The 21,364-nt window shown below is 48.4% G+C and overlaps 1 protein-coding gene across 2 annotated transcripts; it reads left to right on the top strand.

Moving 5' to 3' along the window:
* The first annotated feature begins 608 nt into the window (after positions 1-608).
* Positions 609-20,099, top strand: pdgfab (platelet-derived growth factor alpha polypeptide b). 2 transcript variants are annotated; one of them, XR_007111042.1, is made up of 7 exons: positions 609-1,345; positions 2,445-2,541; positions 6,663-6,797; positions 7,929-8,119; positions 16,326-16,452; positions 17,073-17,197; positions 17,787-20,099. XR_007111042.1 is itself a non-coding variant. In XM_047572466.1 (6 exons), the coding sequence occupies exons 1-6, from the start codon at positions 1,250-1,252 to the stop codon at positions 17,798-17,800; spliced, it is 660 nt and encodes a 219-aa protein (XP_047428422.1). In that variant the 5' UTR covers positions 610-1,249; the 3' UTR covers positions 17,801-20,099. The 2 variants fall into 2 exon arrangements, 1 of the variants encoding a protein (XP_047428422.1); XM_047572466.1 differs by lacking the exon at positions 17,073-17,197 and having other exon boundaries at positions 610-1,345.
* The last annotated feature ends 1,265 nt before the right edge of the window (positions 20,100-21,364 follow it).

Raw genomic sequence — 21,364 nt, 5'->3', positions numbered from 1 at the left:
GCATCATTTGTCATGGTTCTCACTATTAAGCTCACTTTTGATAAAGTCGTATTACTTCGTGTCAAGACATCTGTCTACAGACTCACAGACATGAGACATGGTGAGTCACCAGCTTCACCACTGATGAACGTCTTGCTTTAGAATTTCTTTTTCTAGCTCGTGCAAATATAATCATGTCCTGGACATAACAGCACATCCTGAGGGCTTTCATGTAAATTCAATTTATACCTCCCCTCTAACTCTTTATTATGTTAGTGTCCCGGTTGATAAGAAGGAATGAGCCGGGGCCAGTATCTCAGCCTCATCTGCATCCTCATCCTTTTTATCTCGGTTATTTGCCAGTTGTGCATCCTGTCTCAGCACCGGTTATCAATATCGATTACGGCTCGAATCTCTGATTGGACGCTCAGTTAAGGAGCATGCACGCAGGCGTTGTTGAGGGGGGGAGGGGAGGGCGGTGGAGCGAGGGGGGGAACGTGCTCTTGAGTGTTAAGTCATCCAACCAGCCAACCAGCTCCCCTCGCTGAATAGATGCACAATCGCCAAAACGCGAGGGGAGGCGCAACGGGCACGGAGCTGCTGGCTCTCTATATCCAGCGGCTCAGAGGCGCTCTGACACCATTCACTCTAAAGTTCCACACAGTCAAGGACCTGTGCAGACTGCTGCAGCACAAGCTCTGGATAGCACAACCCCGGACAACTTTCTCCCTTGTGATTTTCTGAGGGGATCTGCTTGTTTGGATTATATTCATTTAGCACTATTAAATACTAACATAGAGAATTAGTCGTGCGTGTTAGTTTTGTCTAACATTTTTTTTTCCCAAAGAAAAAGTGCAGCGTTTCTTTTCTGACATAGCCTTAAACAGGATATTTAATTCTGTATACATATATGTATGTATAAATATATATATTATGCTTTTTTAGAAGGTTAAGGACAAGTGCAATGCGCGTCAGATTCGTCTCTTGGGATTGTCTCAGTTGCGCTTGAGGAACTATGTCGAGTTGAAGCACAGGGTTTATTCAAGAGGACGCAGTCCAATGTGAACAGCAAGAACCAGCCTTCTCGAGCTTTCACACTTCCAAGCAAGTGCACCACGGCGTCTGACCGAGCCCGCTGAGCTGCGCTGACATTACGGTGTGTCTCTCCCCGAGGGGATGGTTGTGGATCCTCTGGGGCCAGGAGCGACTGTGAGGCTCCTACAGAATAGCACCTTTTTCGCGTTTGGGGTCAATTCTAAATTAAAGGGAAATGAGATCCGCACCTCGCTACTTCCTGCTGTGGACGACGTACCTGCTGCTGGCCACCGCTGAGGTGAAGTTCTCGGGACACCGCACGGGCAAAGAGGTACGTGTCGGATATGTGTCTTTGGCCATATGTCACGCATAGTGGTGTGGGGTTTTTCATTCCTGTGAGGGTGCAAAGGTCCCACGGAGCGCGCATTTCTCCAAGCGCTGCACGCACAACACAGCAACGTGATGCCCAGAGGGGAAAAAACTACAAAGTAATAATTCAAAGTTTTATTTACAACCTGTAATAAGGGTGAGATATCCTAATGTGAGCACACAGACGCTATAATTAAAGCGCTTCGTTTTATTCAACCGAAAACCGATAAATTAGATGATCTAGTAAAAGTAGTTTACTAAGAGGGTATTTTGCGAGGAGTGTGGTTATGAATTCATTTCGAGATCACACAGCACATCACCCTCACTTACCATGAGGGGACGGGGACTGCGCGCTTCTGAGAACAAGCGCCGCGTCTGCACCAAGACGCGCAGTTATTCTGGCGCAGTTATTTTTGGCTTTTGTGCCAAAGCGGAATAGACCGAGCCAACTGGGCAAACGTTTTGGTTGGGGCAAGCGCGTTCATGGGAACCGCTCCGGGAGGGTATAAATAGCCACGGTTGATGTGAGGCTGCACGGCTTGCTCAACTTGAGGTGCCTGCAGGACCGCAACAAGTGCAAAGTGAAGCGAGGCGAGGAGCTGTTCACACGGGAGCAGACGATTCTAAATCTATTTATCTATCAATCTGATCTTTTTCAAAATATTATTTGTATTTTTTTGTACACCAAAATAGATTCTATTCTAGATTTTATCGTGCGCCAAATTAACCAAAATATGAAATTTAATAAAGTCTGATATCCGAGTTATTATTCTCCAGGCGCGCAAATTCATTCCACTGTACAGCAAAGCTACTTGAATGGTATTAGTGCTTGAGGGGATTCCACGCAACCTTTTCTCCATTAACGAACTTATGTGGCAGCTCTGCTCGCTCGTTGGCACATGGCTGCAAAGTTGTCTTATCGCTGTTCCATGAGGCGTTTGCTCCAACTCCCGACGTTTATTCAGCCGCGCTAACAATTACACAAGCATTTCCCACTCACCCCACACATCCCTAACATCTTGTTTGATTTCTTTACCCCCCTCCTCCTCCACAACCTAAAGGAAGTGGAGTTTCCACAGGAGCTGATAGACCGCCTGTCCCACAGTGAAATCCACAGCATCAGCGACCTCCAGCGGCTACTGGAGATTGACTCCGTAGGTAAATTCTGCCTCTTGATACTTTTTTCTCCCCCCTCCCCCTCCCCTCCAGTCTGCTATTGTTTATGTAAAAACACGAAGACCGGGGTGGCTGCCGCACCAGGATTACATCATGTAAATATTCGCTGCTCTATCCTGGAAACATTCAGGTTTCTTGGTAGTTACCAGAATATATCCTCTCCTCTTTGACGCACCGCGCCATCAAAAATCTAATTAACATTACATAAATCTGTTCAAGGATCCGGCCAAGGCTTTAGGCCCAAGGTGGATTTTGTGCAAATATTCACAGAAGCCGCTAATAATAGGCTACTGTAAGTCATGGATCCATTTGTGGCTGACGGCTGACAGAGCAACTAATGTTTGAGTCACATTTAATTAAATGAGATGGATGGGGCTGGCCATTCCTGTGGATTTAGTGATTTAAGCAAACAAGCAGGTATGCCAGTTGCACATTATGCTAAGTTGTGTCTCCGAAGACTCACAGTATATACAAAATAGCCGAGGGATCTGTGCGCGGGAGGTGCTACCAAGTTCAGCCCTGGCGTGCATGATAAAGCTGTAACATGACAGGTGCATTCGCGGAACACGTTCGGCAGGGGTTCGCTTTCAACGAAACAGATTCATTTGTGCATATTCTTTAAGCTGCAACAGTTACCGCGAGGACGTGGCTTTACGCCGCATTTGTCGCCGTGTAAATGGAGACAGCAACTTGCAGGTCAGGCCGGTTTCTTCTTCAGCTTCAGGTGCTCCTTCTTCTGTGTTTAGGAGGTGTGTGTGGGGGTGAGGGGGGGGGGGGGCTATCTCAGACTGTCTCAGGTTAAGTTACAGCAGCCCACTGGAAGAAGCTGTTTGCCTTCACATGAGACTCTATTTACACAGGCTCTGGCTGTATATCAAATTCAGGGCTCTCCCGTAGAGATTTGTTGATGGAAATAGGTAATTATTAAATACGCCCTAATAATCTCAAATGATGTAAGGTGCCTCGCTGGTTGTAGCTCATTGGATAGCTACTACTTCTTTCGCTCAAGTATCCTTCTGGATTGTGAAAGACTTGTCAATAGCGACCGTATAATTAATTCACTGATTCACAAACCGACAGTGATCACAACACCGGGCCCAGAATAGATCCCTGAGGTGCCTCTAGCATGAGAAGAGGTGTTTATAATTGAATTAACACGTCTTTCTTCAAACAGAGTCAAGTTTTGCAGCGTAACAGTAGTAGGCTGATTATTATTACGAGGGCATAAATCTGTTGGAGGGACGGCAGGGCTAGCCTATTAGATGATCTTTGACGCCAGCCACAGGGGTATTTTCAGAGTTTTTGTTGCCGATGTTACTAGTTATAGAACTGTAGGTGGAATAGGTTATTGTGTTCTATCGTTATATTGAGCAAGGCAGCTTGGTTGTCAGTATCTGAGGACAGCTTTATAATTCCACCGATGAGGATTGATGTTACTGGGTCATTGAGAGGGCCCCGGGTGTTTCATTTAGAGCTGCTTCGCTCGGCGCTAGGCACCGCATTTGTTTTCGCAAGGATGGCGTGGTGTCTCCGGCTCTGATTGACATGCGAGATGACCCCCGTTGAAGTCTGCAGATGGCTGTCTGGCCCCCGAGGTGCTCCCTCTGCTCTCGATTCCTCTCCTCTACCCCCGTGTCTCTGCCGAGGTGGCCGCCTGCCTGCCTGTTCTTATCTCTTTATGAAAGCAGCCTCAGTGAAGGACTTTGACAGAACAGGGAACCTGACTCTTGGCATGGGGCAGAGGTGGAGGAGGGAGCAAGAGGAATCTGAAGGTTGAATTCCCACTTCACTTAGTAAGGCCACAAGTTGTTGTGCAAGCCGAAGTGCTTTCGGCTACTTGGCAGGGCTACTTCTGAACGTCCAGTGGCTTGAAATCCAAGTGATTTTGCTTATTACCTGCGCTCACACGCGAAGGACGGACTCGTTGTCCATCTGACCTAATTTAACGCGTTGTCAAGCGCGCGACTGTTGACCAAGACAAAACAAGGAAGAGTGACAGAGAGAAGGAGTCACTTCCAACGGGTCAACAACATGTTGGCTATTTGCACAAGTCGAGGGAGAAAGAAAGAGAGGAGGAGGAGTAAAGGGAGGGAGTCGAGGCCCACAGCTAATGGAGGGAGTAATTTGCCAGTCATGAAAGCCTGATTCACGGCGCGAGACTGTCTCCTGTCCTCTTTTCTCTTGTCTCAGTTTGACGACGCTCCGGGCGTGTTTTTACCTCTTAGTCACCTGGAACCAGCGGAGGAGCGAACCCCTCACTCCTATTTTTTTTCTCCCCCACATTTCTCTCCAACTCCTTATCTTACACTGGCCTCGCACCTTCCTGCCCAACTCATTATTCTAAAGTAAAGAAACAAATAAAAAGGAGAAAGTTTCTTTTATTGTGCTGTAGCCTGTAAGGGACTTTTGCCACCAGTGGAGCACTATTAAGCAGGGACAGGGACAGCTTGGGGAAAGTAAGAGAAAACACAGCGTGACCTAAAGGTTGTTTGGTAGGAAAACGAGTGAGCGCGTGTGCGTGTCCGTAGACGGCGTGCTGCCTTCGTACAGTGTGTGCATATCAAAGTGGAGCTATACTCTCCTGACAGACTGATAGCTCAGCCCTTTGCTTAACTCCCGGCCTCAGCTGCAGTCAACACTTCCCTTCTGTGAACCTTTGGGTTCTGGGTCACCGGCTGTCTGACTGACTGCATGACAAGCTGGAAGGAAATTCCTGTAACTCTCACTGAAGGGCCCTACATAGGGGCTGAAACCTGACAGACCCGGTAAAAGAAGGCATCAGAAAGCAAATAAACAACCTGTCCCAGAGGTGGGCCGTGTATAGGTAGAGGAAATCCCTTCAAATGACTCTGGTCAGGGCACAAAGAAGAAGGACGAGTGGAATGTGTTTGCCTATGGCTAAGCTCTGTTGTGATGGTGTACATTGGGCTTTAGCCTGTTATTGAGGATAACAAGAGGGGTTTGTGTAATTGTGAATATGTGTTTATGTTAAGTGTACAGGCGTAGGATTGTGTTATCCAGGTGGAGTGGATATGCCGTACCTACAGACAGGTAGACCCACCCACTTAGCAAACACTCTCAGACTCTGCTCTGAAAGGGCAGTATCCTGTGGACAAGCTTTATCATTTTATTGCTGCTCTGGCACTTTTCTGTAATCCACCTTATATTCTGGGTGGGGACCAAAACAAGCAAGCTTTATCAGATGACCATGGCGTTTGAAAAAGCTGAACTGGCTATATCGGTCTGGAGTTTAGGGCACTTTAAGGAGCTAGCAGTGCAGCAGCGTTACAAAACGTGTACTTTTCCAAGCCACTGAGTGATAGAAAAAGCAAACATTTTCAGGTAAATGAGAGCCACGAAACCGCTAATTAGGTGCAAGAATAATGGCAGCTGAGCACCACCTGTCAAATGACCACTTTAGTCCCCCCCCCCAACACACACACACACACCCCCATGTGTCTGTGAAAGCTGGCTGTTTTTTAAAAGGAGCATGCTGAGTCACCTGCGTCTAGTTACTTTACTCCCGCTGGGAAAGTTCAGCCGAATGAGCGAGGCTGACACACAAAGCTCGCAATTACACAGAGGTCGGTGTGAGCCAGTGCCTCCCGCCTGCACCCTGTGTACTCTGGACTGTTTACCTCGATTTGTGACATCATCAGCAGTTGCCCTACCCGCGCGAGTGCCTGCCAGCCAGCCAGCCAGCCAGCCAGCCAGCCAGCCAGCCAGCCAGCCAGCCAGCCAGCCAGCACGTTGAAGGGAACTCTGAGCCCTTCAGGGAATCAAACAATCAAACGGATCAACACAGGAAACCGGTCGGAAGTCACCGTCTCATTATGGTCGCGTGACTAACCGACGCATGGTTCATTGTGGAGAGGTTATATAAAACACCAGCGGCACATCACATGCAGCCGCAGTGGTGAGGCCGACCGAGCCATCCATCCATGCCGGTCAACATTGTTAAAAACACTGCAGCTGCGGTTAGAGACTCATAGGCGGCTTACTGGGTGAATGAGACTTGTTTGCCGTTGTTTTGCCGTTTTCTTCTTTCTTCTCTTTCTTCCCTGTGTGACATTATTGACGTGCCGACCTTCTGTTTTGACGAGGTGCGGGAAACGATGTCATTGAGGAGCACAAGTACCACAAGCACCACAGCCACCACAAGAACAGCTCTCGTCATCCGGGTTACTACAATGACCTGAAGAGTTCCCAGCTGCACAGCCGGCGCAAGAGGAGCATTGGTAAGACAATACGCCTCCGGTGTGTTGCTCAGAAATTGTAGCGCGATTAGATTAGACGCTATATAAATCACAGCCTGGCGCACAATGCTACGGTGCCAGAATGCCCTAAAAATAACCTGTATCTTAAATGTCACCATACATCAGTTCCCAGGAGATGAAACCAAACACTTAACACTAATTTCAGACAAAGCTAATGGTTAGTGGCTTTTATATTGCTTTTTTTGTGGATAAAAGGAACCCTAATGAAGACAGCTAACCGGTATTTATGGCAATCATGAGAAACGAGGCCGCTGGTGTGTGTGAGGGTTGACGAGGACGTCTGACATGATGCCTTTTAATTGGCCTTGCAGATCTAAGACACGCTCCTCGGAAGAGAAATATATCCTTGAGCGTGGAAATTCCAGGCATTCAGGGTTCAAGTTGCAGCTCGCCTGGGCTCTCAGTCAGATTTCTTCATAAAACGCCACGCGGTACGATATCTGATCAAGGCGTGGAGAATGCCTTGAGAGTGTGCGGTGTGCGTTTTAAGACTGTTCTTTACATGTGTCCCAGGGAGCACTGAAAGCAACAAAGGAGGAAATTTGCTGGTGGAATTCCATGTTCAGTGGTGCCATTACCATTACTGTGTAGCATTTTGGCAGCCGTCCACGTTCTGTGCATGACGGACATATCCCCGTTATGACTTCATCATATCTTACTGTCAGATCTGTAGGTTTGAGTGCCGGTAAGAGCATTAAATCTGACATTAACGCTAACTGCAGTCCTCCAGCAGGTCAAAGGCCGTTATTAGATTTCCCACTGGCAGACGTAAAGGTTGTCCGGCCCAGTCACGGCGCATTAACCCCAGCGAGGGCTATGAACAACGGAGCACTCTTTTTTTTTTGTATTTCTCACCCACTCCTAAGCTCCTTAGCTGATATGAGATCAGCTTTTTTGGATAGCCCGTCTCCCTAACACCTTTAAAAGTGGTTGGGTGTGATCCGAGGCGAGGCGAGCGAGCTCCCGCAGCAAGTGAGTCATCGAGCAGAGAGCAGCGAAAAAGGAACGCGTCAAGCAGCTGTGTGCGAAAACCCAGCACCAGAATGCTGATTAAGACCGCTGACATGTCCGTCTCCGCCTTCTCTCTTCCAGTAGAGGAGGCAGTCCCGGCAGTGTGCAAGACACGGACGGTGATCTACGAGATCCCCAGGAGTCAGGTGGATCCCACGTCTGCCAACTTCCTGATATGGCCGCCCTGTGTGGAGGTGAAGCGCTGCACGGGCTGCTGCAACACCAGCAACATGCGCTGCCACCCGTCCCGCAAGCACCACCGCACTGTTAAGGTACGACGTGCACCAGCAACGCTGTCCGACACGCCTCTTAGCCAGCCACTCCACACCATTACATGTATCGTTTGGATAAACACACTCCAATGCAAACACATCCACGAGCAAATTCTCTTTTCACCAGGTAAGTGAAACAAACAGGAGCATATGTCTTCTCTCGTATGTATTCCATAACTAACTCCCTCTTTAGACTCTCAGTATGTTCCCTCTCCTCCGAGCCTCCCTGGCCCGTACCCAAATACTGGCCACCTAACCTCCGTTGGCCCCCGTCGCCCCCTCTCTCCTTCCATTTCAGCCGATCACCACCCTCTCTTCCCATCACTTTATCCCATGTTTGGCCGGGGGCCAGGTTGGCTTCGCCAGGACAGCAGGAGGGAGGAAGAGTAAGGAGAGCGAGGACAGGGAGAGAAGGCTGTTGGCACTTTCAGCCGGGACATCTGTTGAAGGACTGAACTCGAGGGGGATGCCTCTGCCAGATATAAGACAGACAGAAGGAGTGGGAGGGAGAAACAGTCTCCTGCATCTTGAGAATGTCTAGGTGTCAGCGGCTACCGCGGGGCCTCTCCTTCGCTCTCCATTTGTTTGGCCCTTTGTCTTCTCTTGGAAGCGGCGAGTCGAGCGGGGGGACGAGGTGACAAAGAGAGTGGGAGAGAAGTCGAAGGGGGGTTGCGCTGCTGCTCGCGGACGCTCTTTGGCATCGCTCGCTCGAAAACACGTCCTTCTGCTCAGGATCACAGGAGACACGGTGGCTGGAGCCCGAGATGTATTTCTGATGTATTTACACTACAGCCTGTTAGCCCGCGCATGGCTCTGTTTGGAGGTATGAGAGTTATGTGGTCTGTTCTGTAAGAGTACAACCAGGGGATAAACAGGATAGCCTGGAACACTCTGGCTGTGTTTGTGTTTCTCATTGAGTCTGCAATGCCTCGTCTCTTCTGTGTAATTGAGATCTTGCCAGGCCGTGGGTACTGGGACATTGCTTTGTCTCCCCTGTGGATTCTCCCGGGCTTTAAAAAACGCTGCCTCGATAAACCGGCAGAGTAATAAACCAGATGCCAGTCCTATTTTCTGCTGCCTCCTTCCCCTTGGCAAATTTTGCACACGTCATGGAGATACCGGGATGGACATTCTCTCTGACCTTCTCTTTTAGTCACAGAGTAGACTTTAGAGCTTCCCCGACAAGATGACAGTTGCGTGGGAGGAGGCATTTCAACCAAGGTGCAGGATTTATGGTCAGAAACGCTGACTCATAGCGCGGTCGAGCTCCGTCCGACCGTCCGTCTGTCCGTCTGCATGCAAGCTCATCCGTCTCTCCGTCCTCCAGACAGTCGGAGTCTGTCGGTCCTCAATGGGAGCTCTGTCTGTGATCGCGGCGAAGAGGACGGACAGACACTGACGACGGCGCACAACACCCCATAAAGCCCGATTCAGCCATCCCTGGAATGCCGCGCAACTTTGTCCGTGTCCCCCTCTTGACATCGGGGACAAAGTGAACACACAGACTTGAGAGGGGCCTTCAGGCGCGGAGGGAAGGCTCGTTTTTTCCGTGTGGCTCGAGCCGCTCCTGGCGAAGGGGGGGGGCGCCGTCGCATCCCTTGGAAAGGTCATCCGTCAGGGTTCTCCTCGGTCAGGAAACATTCACCACATTGTGTGTGAGAAACATTGTCTCATGCCAAGTTTTTTTTTTTTTTTCTTTTTCTGTCTGTCCCCTCAGCAGTTTGTCTGAACAGGGGTTCAGTTTGTGTGTGTCTCCCTTCGTTTATTAGAGGGCTAAAAATGTTGTCCGTCTGCCCCGGGCCTGGGTTGTTTTTCTTCTGCGAGCCAAGGATGGGAAATAAAACTTTTTCTGTGTTTCTTTCCGCGTCCTGCCACTGCACATTTGTCCAAATGCACCTTTATTTATTTATTCCTCCCCCCTCCTCCTCCTCCTCCTCCTCCTCCTCCTCTTCTCTTTCTCTCCCGTCTTCCCTTTTTGCTTTTTTGCCGTGGACCCAGAAAAAGGGAACGGGTCTGTGCAGGCCCTGTACTGTACAAGCCTGTCCTGTTCAGAGCTGGGGTAATAAATTATTATTTTTTTTTTTTTAAATATGACTAGCCTGAGGAAGGAAAAGCAGCCTCCCCTCGGTCTTATGCATTTTTTTTTCATCCGTTGCACTCCTATCGCTGTGATAAGTCCGTCTCTGAAAATTTCCCATCTGCGTAGTCTGCAGCAGATGAGAGAGGTGCAACGATAAGCAACATGCCAGACATTCAGAGATGTTCTGCTTTATAAGAGCGGCCCGAGCGAGAGCGGCAGAGAGGGCTGACGGGGAAAGCGAAAGACGGTCGGGGGCAGAGGCAGGGAGGAGAAAGGCAAACAGAATCCTTAATGAGCAAATGTCTTTATGCATTCAGACTCGATCATCCCTGCATTCCACGAACTCCTCCTTCATCCCCACCTCTTTTTGCACTTTCAGTGACACCGCATTCACTCTCCTTATTCCAGCGTCTTGGCTCCCCCGTTCCTTTTCCACTTGGAAGTGAATTTTCCAAGTTTCACTCGTTTCTCCTGTGGTGTTTTCATTATTATTATTATTATTTATCGCAGGAGCCCGGCAGAGACGCCGCTGGCATAATTTTGACGCCGTCAGTGTTCTTAGGGTTGTTATAATCATCACGGTTAATATATTGACTCCCGCGCGCCCTTTTTTCACCTCCCTCTGCTAATCTCTCGTCGATTTCCCACAGTACTTCATCCACATATTTTTTGTCTCTGAGCGCCGATGGCTGCAGCTGTGTCCAGTATTTATAATGGTTTTGTCAGTGCTTTTGGCTCCGGGGCTCGCTAGACAAACTCGCTCATAAAGCAACAGGTGATTTTGAACAGACAGGGCCGGGGGGGCGTGGGGGGGACAGTACAGAGGATGTGTGTGGGATAGAAATATAGTTATGTAGTGAGCACCCGTCTTTTGCACAGTGGTCTTTGTGTGTCTAAATAGCTGTGTGTGTGTGTGTGTGTGTGTGTGTGTGTGTGTGTTCTTCCTATGGGGCAGAGTAAACACTCATCCTCTCACTCATTAACTCTTAAGGCTTCCGCGGCGCGTATTCAGACACACAACGACGACGAATAAAGCACATATTTAATGCATTTTCTCAAAGAAGTTAGAAGTTTAAATAGGGTCCCGCAAAGTAAACCAAACATGCCTCGATTAGAGGATTATAAAGGAAGCAAAGCTAACTGATTTCATTATCTTCAGGAGCTTTAACCAGTACGGTGTAATTACGGTTACAGTTCAGTTTATCCCATTTAGTCTGGCTTAGTAGCTGGAAACTTTTAACTGCCCTTGAAGTACGTGCACGAGCATCTCGCGGAGGTCGGAGAGGGTCGCCACCGCACATCTGTGTAAACCCAAGAAGAACATGTGTGCGGGTGAGAGAGATTAAGAGAGAGAGAGAGTACTCCAGGCTACGCTACGTAAACTCCCCGACCGCGGAGCGAGGACAAGGCCATTTGTGTGAAGCGGCAGCGAGAGGAAGACGTGCCGCAGAGTAATGAAGTGTTGATGGCTACCGGATCAAAGCGGAGCCTGACAGAGGCCAGGCGGATGTGACCACAGTGCTGAGTGTGGGGGTCCACACATCTCCCCGCGCTGGCCCTGGCCCCGGCCCCGGCCCACGACCCCGGCGCGCAAGCAGACACACGCACGTACGCGCATTTACCTCGGGCTGCAGCGGGTCACATCCGGGCGTGGGTGGGGCGGGGGGAGGGGGCGTAGAGGGGGATGCAGTAGCTGTAGCCGTGCGGTTGTGTGGGACCCTGACTTACGGGGTGTTTCGTAAATAGAAGACAGTGTGACGGTGATACAGTGAGAATGATTTATGATCATATGAAGAGTACGGTGGGGGGGCAGATGGGAACGAGGGGCCTCCCCGTTTGAAGTCCCTCGCAGCTGTGAATTATTTTCCCTTTGATTCACTCAGCTCTTTCACTCGATGAAGAAGGGTGAGGGAGTTTGTGCGTGTGTATAAGCGTGTGTGATTGTGTGTGTGTGTGTGTGCGTGCACGGCGGGTCGCAGAGTCCTCGCCGAGGGCTCGGCTACTGCCGCACCGGCTGGAATGTTTCAGCTCGAGCAGGGAAAACCAGCCCCGTATTTTAATCATATTTTACTCCGTTTCTGTATTTTCCTTCGGTCCTCCCCTCCTGTCCTCCCTTTTCTCTCTCTCTCTTCCCCGTTGACTCCCCCCCAACTCCCCGCCACATCGTCCTGGAGTCTGATTGTCTGTTTTGTGGAATAGCTGTTCACTCCCTCCTTGCTCTTTCTTTCTTTCTTTCTTTCTTTCTTTCTTTCTTGCTGCTGCTCTCTAATTTTAGCCCCAGGTCAAATCTTCGGCGTTTACTCCGTCTTCTCTCTTTCATTAAAATCATATCTTCCCGTTTCAAGCGGTTCTGTTGTTCTGTGATGACACGGGGGAAGAGACACATCTTTAGGTGCTTTGATATTCGATATTGTTCGGTAGGAGAAGGGTAATTTGGGCGCACGCGGCACACAGTGTGGTCAGGGGGAGTCTGATATTCACATCTGGAGATGCATTAATACGAGCGTGGGTGTGGGAGAGTGTGCCACGAAGTGCCCTTTGCAGGCCTGTGAGAGATGTGATGAATGCCCTCCTCGCTTCCTCTGATAACCTCTTCCACCCACCGCCCCAAGTGTGCTGTGACAGGGTTGAAGCAGAGGGCAGGAGCAGGTTGTCTCCGTGTGTCGTTCATTCTTCTTTTATTTCAAAAGACAGGTAGGTAGTTAGAGAGAGGGGGGAGACACAGGAGGACGCTCCTCCTCTCCTCCACATTGTTGCATCTTTTTTTTTTTTCCCCCCTGTGCCTCTCTTGCCTAATTAATTCCCCTCCTGACAGATGAATTGCCGCCCCACCCTTCTCCAAACACACACATGCACTTTTATTTATTTTTGCTCGATTCTGTCACAGTTCCAGTTCGCCATGGCCCGCGGTGCACATCCACATCCCCGCTGTGTTTTCCTTGGAAGGCCGGAGTAAAACTTTCCCCTTCCTCGTGCTCTCATCAGTGCTTTGTGCTCAGGGAATTCCCAATTAACCCGACTGGGACGATTGGCTTCACAGGGAGGGCCGCGGAGACACTGGGGACAAACCAAAGAGAGGTGGGGTGGGGGGTGGGGGGGTGCACTTCCCAGAGCCCCCTGCCTCACCCCAACCCTCCGGATCGGATATCATCCCACAGCCAATAAGGGGACTCTTTCTCAGGGCCCTGGCTTTCTGGGGAGTTCAGAGCGGCTTGATTTATACAAAGAGAGTGTGGGGCCCCTTGTCGTAGCATGGGGGTCTCTTTCTGATGTATGTTTTATGTGGGAAGTCATTGACTCTGTGCCAGATAGGAAGTCGGGGATCTTTGTAAAAACTTGGGAGAAAGCGTCTATAATGGAATTAAGTATGGAAGTAAAGTGGAAAGCGGCTTCAAAAGAAGATCCTCTCTGAGCAGCAACACTTTCGCGTAACGCAAGAAACAAGGGGTTGACCATAGAGTTGACCAAACGGGTCGGACCAATCAAACACAAAAAAAATTACTGACACGCAAGGGTGACTGTGTGCATGTGTGCAGTAAAAGGCGGTTTAGACTTTAGACTGCGTCAAATTGATGGACCTAGCACCAGACTTGGTTGCTTGCTAGCAGCTTTAGTATTTCCGGCTAGTTCTGCATCACCGCAATTTATGAATCGATTGTTTTGGATCAATGCAGATGGAATACATCGGGCAGAGATACAAGCATTTGTATGACTCGATTTTGGCGAAATTTCGGCAGTAGCTGAGGAGGTTAGAACGGTCGCCCAATAAACGCAAGGTTGGTGGTTTGATTCCACCTTATCCATAGTTCTTATGCAAGACGCTTCACCCACCAGTGTGAACTCCACTGGTGTATGATTGCGAGTGATCGAAGAGGCCGTGGGCGCAGATTGGCAGCAACGTTTCCGTCAGATGTGACTACTGAGGTAGTTTACCACCACCAAGGTGTGACTGGTTTTGTTTTGTTTATTTTCCAGACTGACAAGCGCAATACTAAAAATGACTCACAACGGTGTAATGTTGTAATATCTCAGAATAATCTAAAAGGGAGTGTTTTCAAGCCTTCCTCTGGGCCTCTCATCAAGGAGGCCCATTGCTTCATCCGTCTGTCGATAACTGTTTGTCTGGCCAGGAGATTGTGGGTTTGTGTGTGCGTTACTCATTAGGATCCAGCACGAAGTGTTAAATGACTCGTCAAACCTCCTCCTTGGCTACTACCGACGCCCCCTCAGCTCAGACATTCTCGTCGCCAACGTGACGCGAAGGTATCCGCGGAGACAGCCGTGTCTTTCATCCTCCACCCTCTCTCCGTCCACTTGTTGGACAATTTGATTAAATATTAGCGGCGGCTTTTCCGGGATACCGTCAGTACCTTAGGAAGTTAACAGTCAACCATTGATTGCTCTCCATTCTGTCAGCGTTATAAATGTCCCCGGTAGGTATCCCAGACACTAAATGTTAATAGGTAACACATGAATGTCATCTCATGCAAGTCATGATCATGGTCAGTTCTCCCTCCCCCTTCCTTTCTTAAATAGACCCGCTGTTTGCACACACACACACACACACACATATCCTTATGTTCCCTAATGAGAGTGATGGTTCACCTTCCTCCTCTCAGTTCTTCCCTGCTCTGGCCTTTCACCCGTTCTCCCTCTCTGTCAGCGCCCGGTAACAGCAAACACACCACGCTAACCCAGACACCATTGTCCTCTGTTTGCTCACCACATACCTCCTCTGCTTGCTTACCCTCTTTTCACTCCCTTTCTTCTTGCTTGTTTCTCTTCCTTCCATGCTAAGAAACTATTCTAAAGGAGTGGCTGGTGAGATGGCTGGACCTTCCCTTATTCCCTTAACATTCTTCCTCCATTTCATTGCCGCTGCTCTGACATGAAGCTGGTCCGTCCGTGTGAACGTCAACATCACGCTTTGTTTTATCAGACGGGCATTGGTATGTTCATTTGTCTGCACGACTAACTCAACCCCTGAGAGTCAGCGCTGGCCGCGCGCCACGGCGGAATGGAGGAAGAAAGGCTTTTCATCAGTTTTGGGCCTGTGCGTGCGTGCGGTAGCCTCATGCCGGCTGTGAAATCGCGCTGTTCATAACACCAGAGTGCCGGGAGATTGTCCGCCAATATCCTCTCCTGTGAAGTGAAGAAGGATTGGCGAAGGGAATATTGTTTCCACGTGGCCCCCGGGTCCTCAGTGGTGGACGGGGAGGTTACCTGCCCTTGGCGCTCAGATCAGAGAGGGGAAAAGCATGCGGCCACCTCCCCCCGGGTTACACAACAAGATCTTCATAACCTCGGCGCAACCTTTTCTATTCAGCTTTCTTCAAAGCTTTAATCAACACGGCGTATTCATAACTCACTGAGGATCGGCTGTTTTCATTACAAGAGGTTGGTTGGGAAGCAGCATCCAAGTCTTAAACGGAGTGGGTGTTACCTTAAAGCACTTTTTTTTTTTTAGTTTTGTTTATTAAATTAAAAACTTCTGGGCTTCTACTGCTAAGATTAGACCAAGTATTTCTTGCATGCATGCATAGCAACGCTTTCCTTAACACATGAACAAACGTGGATTAAAAACCAACATGTAGGGACAAGGGGAAGGAGTTAAAGAGTGTATCTTTCTGAATGTGGATGCTCCAGGCTTGAAGCAGGGGGATCTCCCAGCTTCTCTTCTCCTGCCAGGCATAAACCTTCCCTGGGCGTTAGGCCATACAGCACTCCACCCCGCCCCCCCTCCTCCCACCACCACCACCACCCCCACCACCCCCCCATCTCTCCCCTGCCACTGTTTGAGCTTGCTCAGACAGGGCCGTACACTCCATTCAGTTACACACCTGATCAAGTAAGCTCACGGCAAGTGGAGCCCAGTGCATCAGCCCGTGAGGAATGCTGCCGTCACACTTCAAACACGGCGAGGCAAAGCGATGACTGTTTTTATTTTTTATTTTATTTATTTACTTATTTTTTTTTTATGAATCGGTTTGTGGCATGTGTCATTAGTCACGGAGCTGTGCCTCTTGAGCGCCGGCTCGCGGGGCGATGAGTGTGTGCATTCATTTGTGCGGAGGGATGAGTAATGGTGGCGCCCGGGCTGACCTTTTCGCTTCTTCCTCCCTTCAGGTAGCCAAGGTGGAGTACGTGAGGAGGAGACCCAAGCTGAAAGAGGTCTTTGTGCGGTTAGAAGACCACCTGGAGTGTGTGTGCTCATCGCAGCATCATGCGGCGGAGCACTCGGACGCAGAAACAGGTAAATTTGACGCTCGGGCGTTATTGTACGGCGTCCCAAATATTGTTCCGGCCACTTTGCAGAAAAGTAACTCTGAAGCTTAGCTTAAGTAGCTGAAACCCTCCCTCATCCCAGTATCTCCTGCTTTCTGCTTTCTGGTCTCCCTCATGTTTGTCCGACAGTCTTTTTCTCTGTCTGGCTCCTTGGCTTTGCACTGGTTGAACTTTTTCTGCCATTACTCCCAACAGACAAACACACAGGTGACATGGTTTGCTATTGCAAAACTTTTAAAGCCTGTGTGTTTGGGCCTCATTATGTGTGTGTGTGTGTGTGTGTGTGTGTGTGTGCGTGTATGTCAAAGTATATGCTACGTTGTGTGTTAAGGGAGGGTGTCCAAAGGCTGCTTGGCATGACGGCAGGTAAATCCGCCAGTGCCTTGATCTGAAGCCTTTCTCTCCCTGGGAGCAGATAAGCTGTGTAATGTGTGCTGATAAGGCATCTGAAGTATTTATAGTGTGATAAATCCTTGCACTCTCTGCTTCTGTCCCCGGGCTGTTGTGCCTCTTTCTGTACCATAAACCCTGCTTCTCGCTTCTCCTAACCCTTCTTCCTATTCACCCTCCCCGACTTTGTGTTTTCAGGCCACCGTAGGGCTAAAGGTAAAAAAAGGAAACGTAGAAAGCAAAGGCCCAGCAAGGACTTATTGGTGACATAATAAAGTTACTCACATTACCCAAAGTCCACTGGAGAGCTGTGAAGGGAACAGGTAGGACTTGAGCTCTGTAGCCATCTCGCACATTTGGCGCTGCACTGGCCCGATCATGGTGCAAACAGGGCCTGCCAATCACCACCACCACCAATCACATCACAGCCAATCAGTGTGAGAAGAGGACGGGCTAAGGAGTATCATGCTCTGTGTCCCAATGCTGCATGCTGAGATTGTGGCCTGCTGAGCATGCACACTGCACATGTCTGCTTTCTGTTACAGCTTGCGTGTGGTTGCGTGCACTATTTTTTGCTGTATAATACCGTTCGCTCCTTTCAAGGCACCGTTTTTTTTTGCTTAACTCCTTCAGCTTATCATTTTGCCATCACGAGAGAGAGGGTTTTCTCTGCCCTGTACTTAGGGCAAACACAAAATAGCACACTCGCAACATGCTGACCGGACATAACAGCGTCCAGTCTGATCGCTCTGTGAAACTTGGAGGCACATGATTGATTTCATGTACACTGTGGGTCTTGTGTTTGTCGTGTCCGATTTTTTTTGTTGCACGCATGAACAAATTGAGGAAATTGAATCCGCACGTGCTCATAAAACTGCGACGCTAATCCCGGCTTTGTTGTCTTTCCCACAGTGGATGTGAGGTGAGACCAATCGGAACACGGGACGTCACAGCGGGAAGGACCTAAACAGAGGATGCTACCAACAGGACACCTGCTTGGTCCCCTTCCCCACCGCCATGCATCCTTCATTTAATTTTTTTTTTTTTTTTTTTTTGTCCTGTGAAGTCAGGAGACTGAAAAATAGACAAAAGACTAAATTTAAATATGATGCCAAAGGTGCTTTTTTAGAAAAAAAGGAAAAAAAAAAGAAAAGAAAAGAAAGAAAAACAATAACCCGTGATCATGACTTCCTCTGTGGCGTGCCGCCTGCCCAGACAACTGAACTGTGCCGCTGATCGACGAGCAAGGAGAAGACGCTGCGGAAAGGTTGGGCCGGGGCGGAGAGGAGCCGAAGGGAGGTGACGAAAGGGATTTGTGTTGAACGTTTTGAGAGACACTGCTTGAGCTGAACACAGAACTGAAACCGCTACCATCGGATCACGGACTCAGGAAGTATCCTGCCCCATTTAAATGACTCTTGAATACACAGGAAGAAAGAAAGAGAAAGGAAAACCAATGGAGAGAAAAAATTGATTTAAAGTGTTTTTGTTTTTTTTTATCAAAAGACTCTATTTGGAGCGTCAAACATTTCGAGTTATTAGATGTTTGCTCTGAGCAAATAGTAAACCTTCTCCGAGACCCCTGGTTGTCTGGGCACTTTGCCCATGTGCTATGTACAGTTATATCTGAAAAAGGAAGATGCGCCGCTACTTACAAACTATTTATATGTGTGGACGTTTGCTTTCTGTCTCTTCAAACACACGAGAAAGAACAAAACATGTGTTGTTGTTGTTTTTTTGTTTTTTTTTTCTATGAATTCTCACACATGCAAGCGTTCGGAGTGGTCCGGTTCTTTGTAACCATCAGTATCACAATCTCAATGTCTTCTTTTTTTTTTTTTTTTTTTGTTTCTTAGTTGTTGTTTTTCTTGTCAGCCATGTTTCTTATTATATTACAGTATATCTGATTGATGTCAAGTCTTGTATATGGTTTGGATATATGTGTGCAAGGAGGAGATGTGAGAGTCGGTGCAGGAAGATGCTTTATTTTTGTTATGAAATATATTATGCGTACCTATATCTAAGCAGGAATTATGTTTATTTGTTGTTGTGGTGGAGTGCCTGTATTTAATCCAGAGGAGGGGGGAAAAAAATGCAAAAATATGGACAGGAGGGTGGAATAGACAAGGAAAAAAAAACACTTCCAGTGCTATAAGCCTGTGTTTAGCCAGTGGGTTAAAGCTGAGAGAACGGTGGAAGATTAGAAGGATGAAATGTCAACTTCATAATGAGTTGTAGCATTTAGCTAATATTTGGCATATTTTTGTAAAAGTTCACACCAACACGCATGCAGCACGTAGGAGTGTGTTAATTCCAAATCACGTAAGGACACAAAAACGCAACTGTAGTGCACAATCATGCCTGAACAGGGAGGGGCTAGACAGGTTGTGTGTTTCCCCACACACAATTCCTTCGATACAGGAGGCTATTTTTCACCCCTGTCACTCCGCCGTTGATAAGGAAGATCCCCGCCCGGTCTGCTTCACAAGCGCACATGTTGTGCCCACAAAGAGCAAAGTCCACTTCAAAGCGAACGAGTGAGCAAAGCAAATCGACAAGCGCATGAATGGGCTCCTTGTTTCGCCGGGCTCTACTCCTACGTTGACAGGAGAACAAATGTCCGATTCGCTCCGCCCCGTGCGGTCACTCGCGGCGAGCACCCCGGGGTTCGCCTGAAAGCGGCGCGGCGCCGGGCCTGAACCTGCGCCGCCACGACGGAGCAAACCTTCCACGAAAGAAACGTGCCCCCGGGGCCAACGTGGTCGAGAGAAAACAAAACAAAAAAGTCATTTCTGTTAAAAAGAGGATGTTTTTCTAGACAAAAGCACAAGAGTGAGTCACTGTTCAATGTGAAGTGAATCAAGTGAAAGTCAAACAGGAAATGTTTGGCTGAAACGTGGCTGTGTCGCCTACTGCCGAGCTGTGGGCACGTCACGCTACGCACCCGCGGCTCGCTCGTGAATGAACCTGGAAGCTGACTGGTGCTACGTTCGCAAGGCTGACGCTTCGACACTGTTCACATCTATGTCAATGTAAGATAGTGCTCTCAGTAAATCAGGGACCACGCTTAGAGCTGTTTAACTGCCATACAAAATAGTGCCATCATGCTATCTATCACAAGCCTTTATTAGTTTTCCTTTTTTTCTTTTTCTTTTCCAGTGGATAAGACAGCAATAATCATAATTTATATATTTATGTTTTCAACAATAAATATATTTCTGCTTACGGATTTGTCCGCTGGATGGTTGAGTCCGCTACATTTGTGCCTTATGTCTCAAGGGTGACACACGACAAGTTAAAAGTTTGGACACACCTTCTCATTTAATGGGTTTTCCTTCGTTTTCACGCCTATTTACATTGTAGATTTTCAATGAAGGCATCACAACTATCAATGAACACATATATATGGAATTGTGAAATCCCTTAAAACATGTTTTATATTTCAGATTCTTCAAAGTTTGCTTTGATCACTACCTTGCACAGCAGTCAGTAGCCTGAAGTGGTTTTCAAACAATCTTGAAGAAGTTCCCAGAGATGCTCAGCATTTGTTTTGGCCCTTTTGCCTTCAATCGCATCCCAAACTATATCTCGATTGGGTTTAGGTCAGGCCAGTCCATCGCTCCTCTTCTTGGTCGAATAGCCCTCACACAGCCTGGAGGTGTGTTCTGGGCCATTGTACCGTTGAAAAATAGATGACGGTCCAACTAAATGCAAACCGAATGGGATGCCACGTCGCTGCAGGATACTGTGGTAGCCATGCTGGTTCAGTGTGCCTTCATTTTTGAATATATCCTAAACAGCGTCTCCAGCAAAGAACCACAACATCACACCATCACACCACCTCCTCCATGCTTCATGGTGGGAACCATACATGTAGAGACCATCCGTTCACATTTTCTGCGCCGCAAAAGACCAAAGATCTCACATTTGGACTCGTCAGACTGAAGCGCCGATTTGGCCGAAACAAATCTCTTCTACCTATAGTTTTCCCCTGGTAGTGGTTTGTTAGCCACGATAAAGGCCTGATTCATCCAGTCTCCTCTGACCAGTTGATGTAGAGATGTGTCATTTATCTGGGCTCTAAGCTGAGCCGCTGTTAACGTATCCTCAGCAACAGAGGTGACTCCTGGTCTTCCTTTCCTGGGGCGGTCCTCATGTGAGCCAGTAGCTCTCTATGGTTTTTGCGACTGCACTTGGGGACAAGAAGGCAAGAAATTTCACAAACGCCAATGTACACCTGGTGAAGAGAAAACCATTTCAGGTGACTACATCATGAAGCTCATGAGTGGCTACTGCATATTAACAGTTATTCAACAATTTGTTCGTTGCCACACGAGTCTATACATCTTGCTTTACGTGTTTAATGTCCTCAGTATGTATGTACAAAGTAGAAAGCAGTAAAAATAAAGAAAAACCATTGAATGAGAAGGTGTGTCCAAACTTTTGACTGGTGGTGTAGTTTAGGCTAAACATACACGCAGAACAAGATT

Source organism: Mugil cephalus, chromosome 20, assembly GCF_022458985.1.
Source record: "Mugil cephalus isolate CIBA_MC_2020 chromosome 20, CIBA_Mcephalus_1.1, whole genome shotgun sequence".
In the NCBI taxonomy this organism is placed as follows: Eukaryota; Metazoa; Chordata; class Actinopteri; order Mugiliformes; family Mugilidae; genus Mugil; species Mugil cephalus.
This window is presented reverse-complemented; position numbering and strand designations above follow the sequence as displayed.

What these genes read in the sequence shown, in the direction of transcription:
- pdgfab (XM_047572466.1), top strand. Translation starts at nt 1,250, where the DNA reads ATGAGATCCGCACCTCGCTACTTCCTGCTGTGGACGACGTACCTGCTG. An exon ending in ACTGGAGATTGACTCCGTAG is followed by an intron (nt 2,542 to 6,662) that starts GTAAATTCTGCC and finishes TGTTTTGACGAG; the next exon opens with GTGCGGGAAACGATGTCATT. An exon ending in CCGGCGCAAGAGGAGCATTG is followed by an intron (nt 6,798 to 7,928) that starts GTAAGACAATAC and finishes TCTCTCTTCCAG; the next exon opens with TAGAGGAGGCAGTCCCGGCA.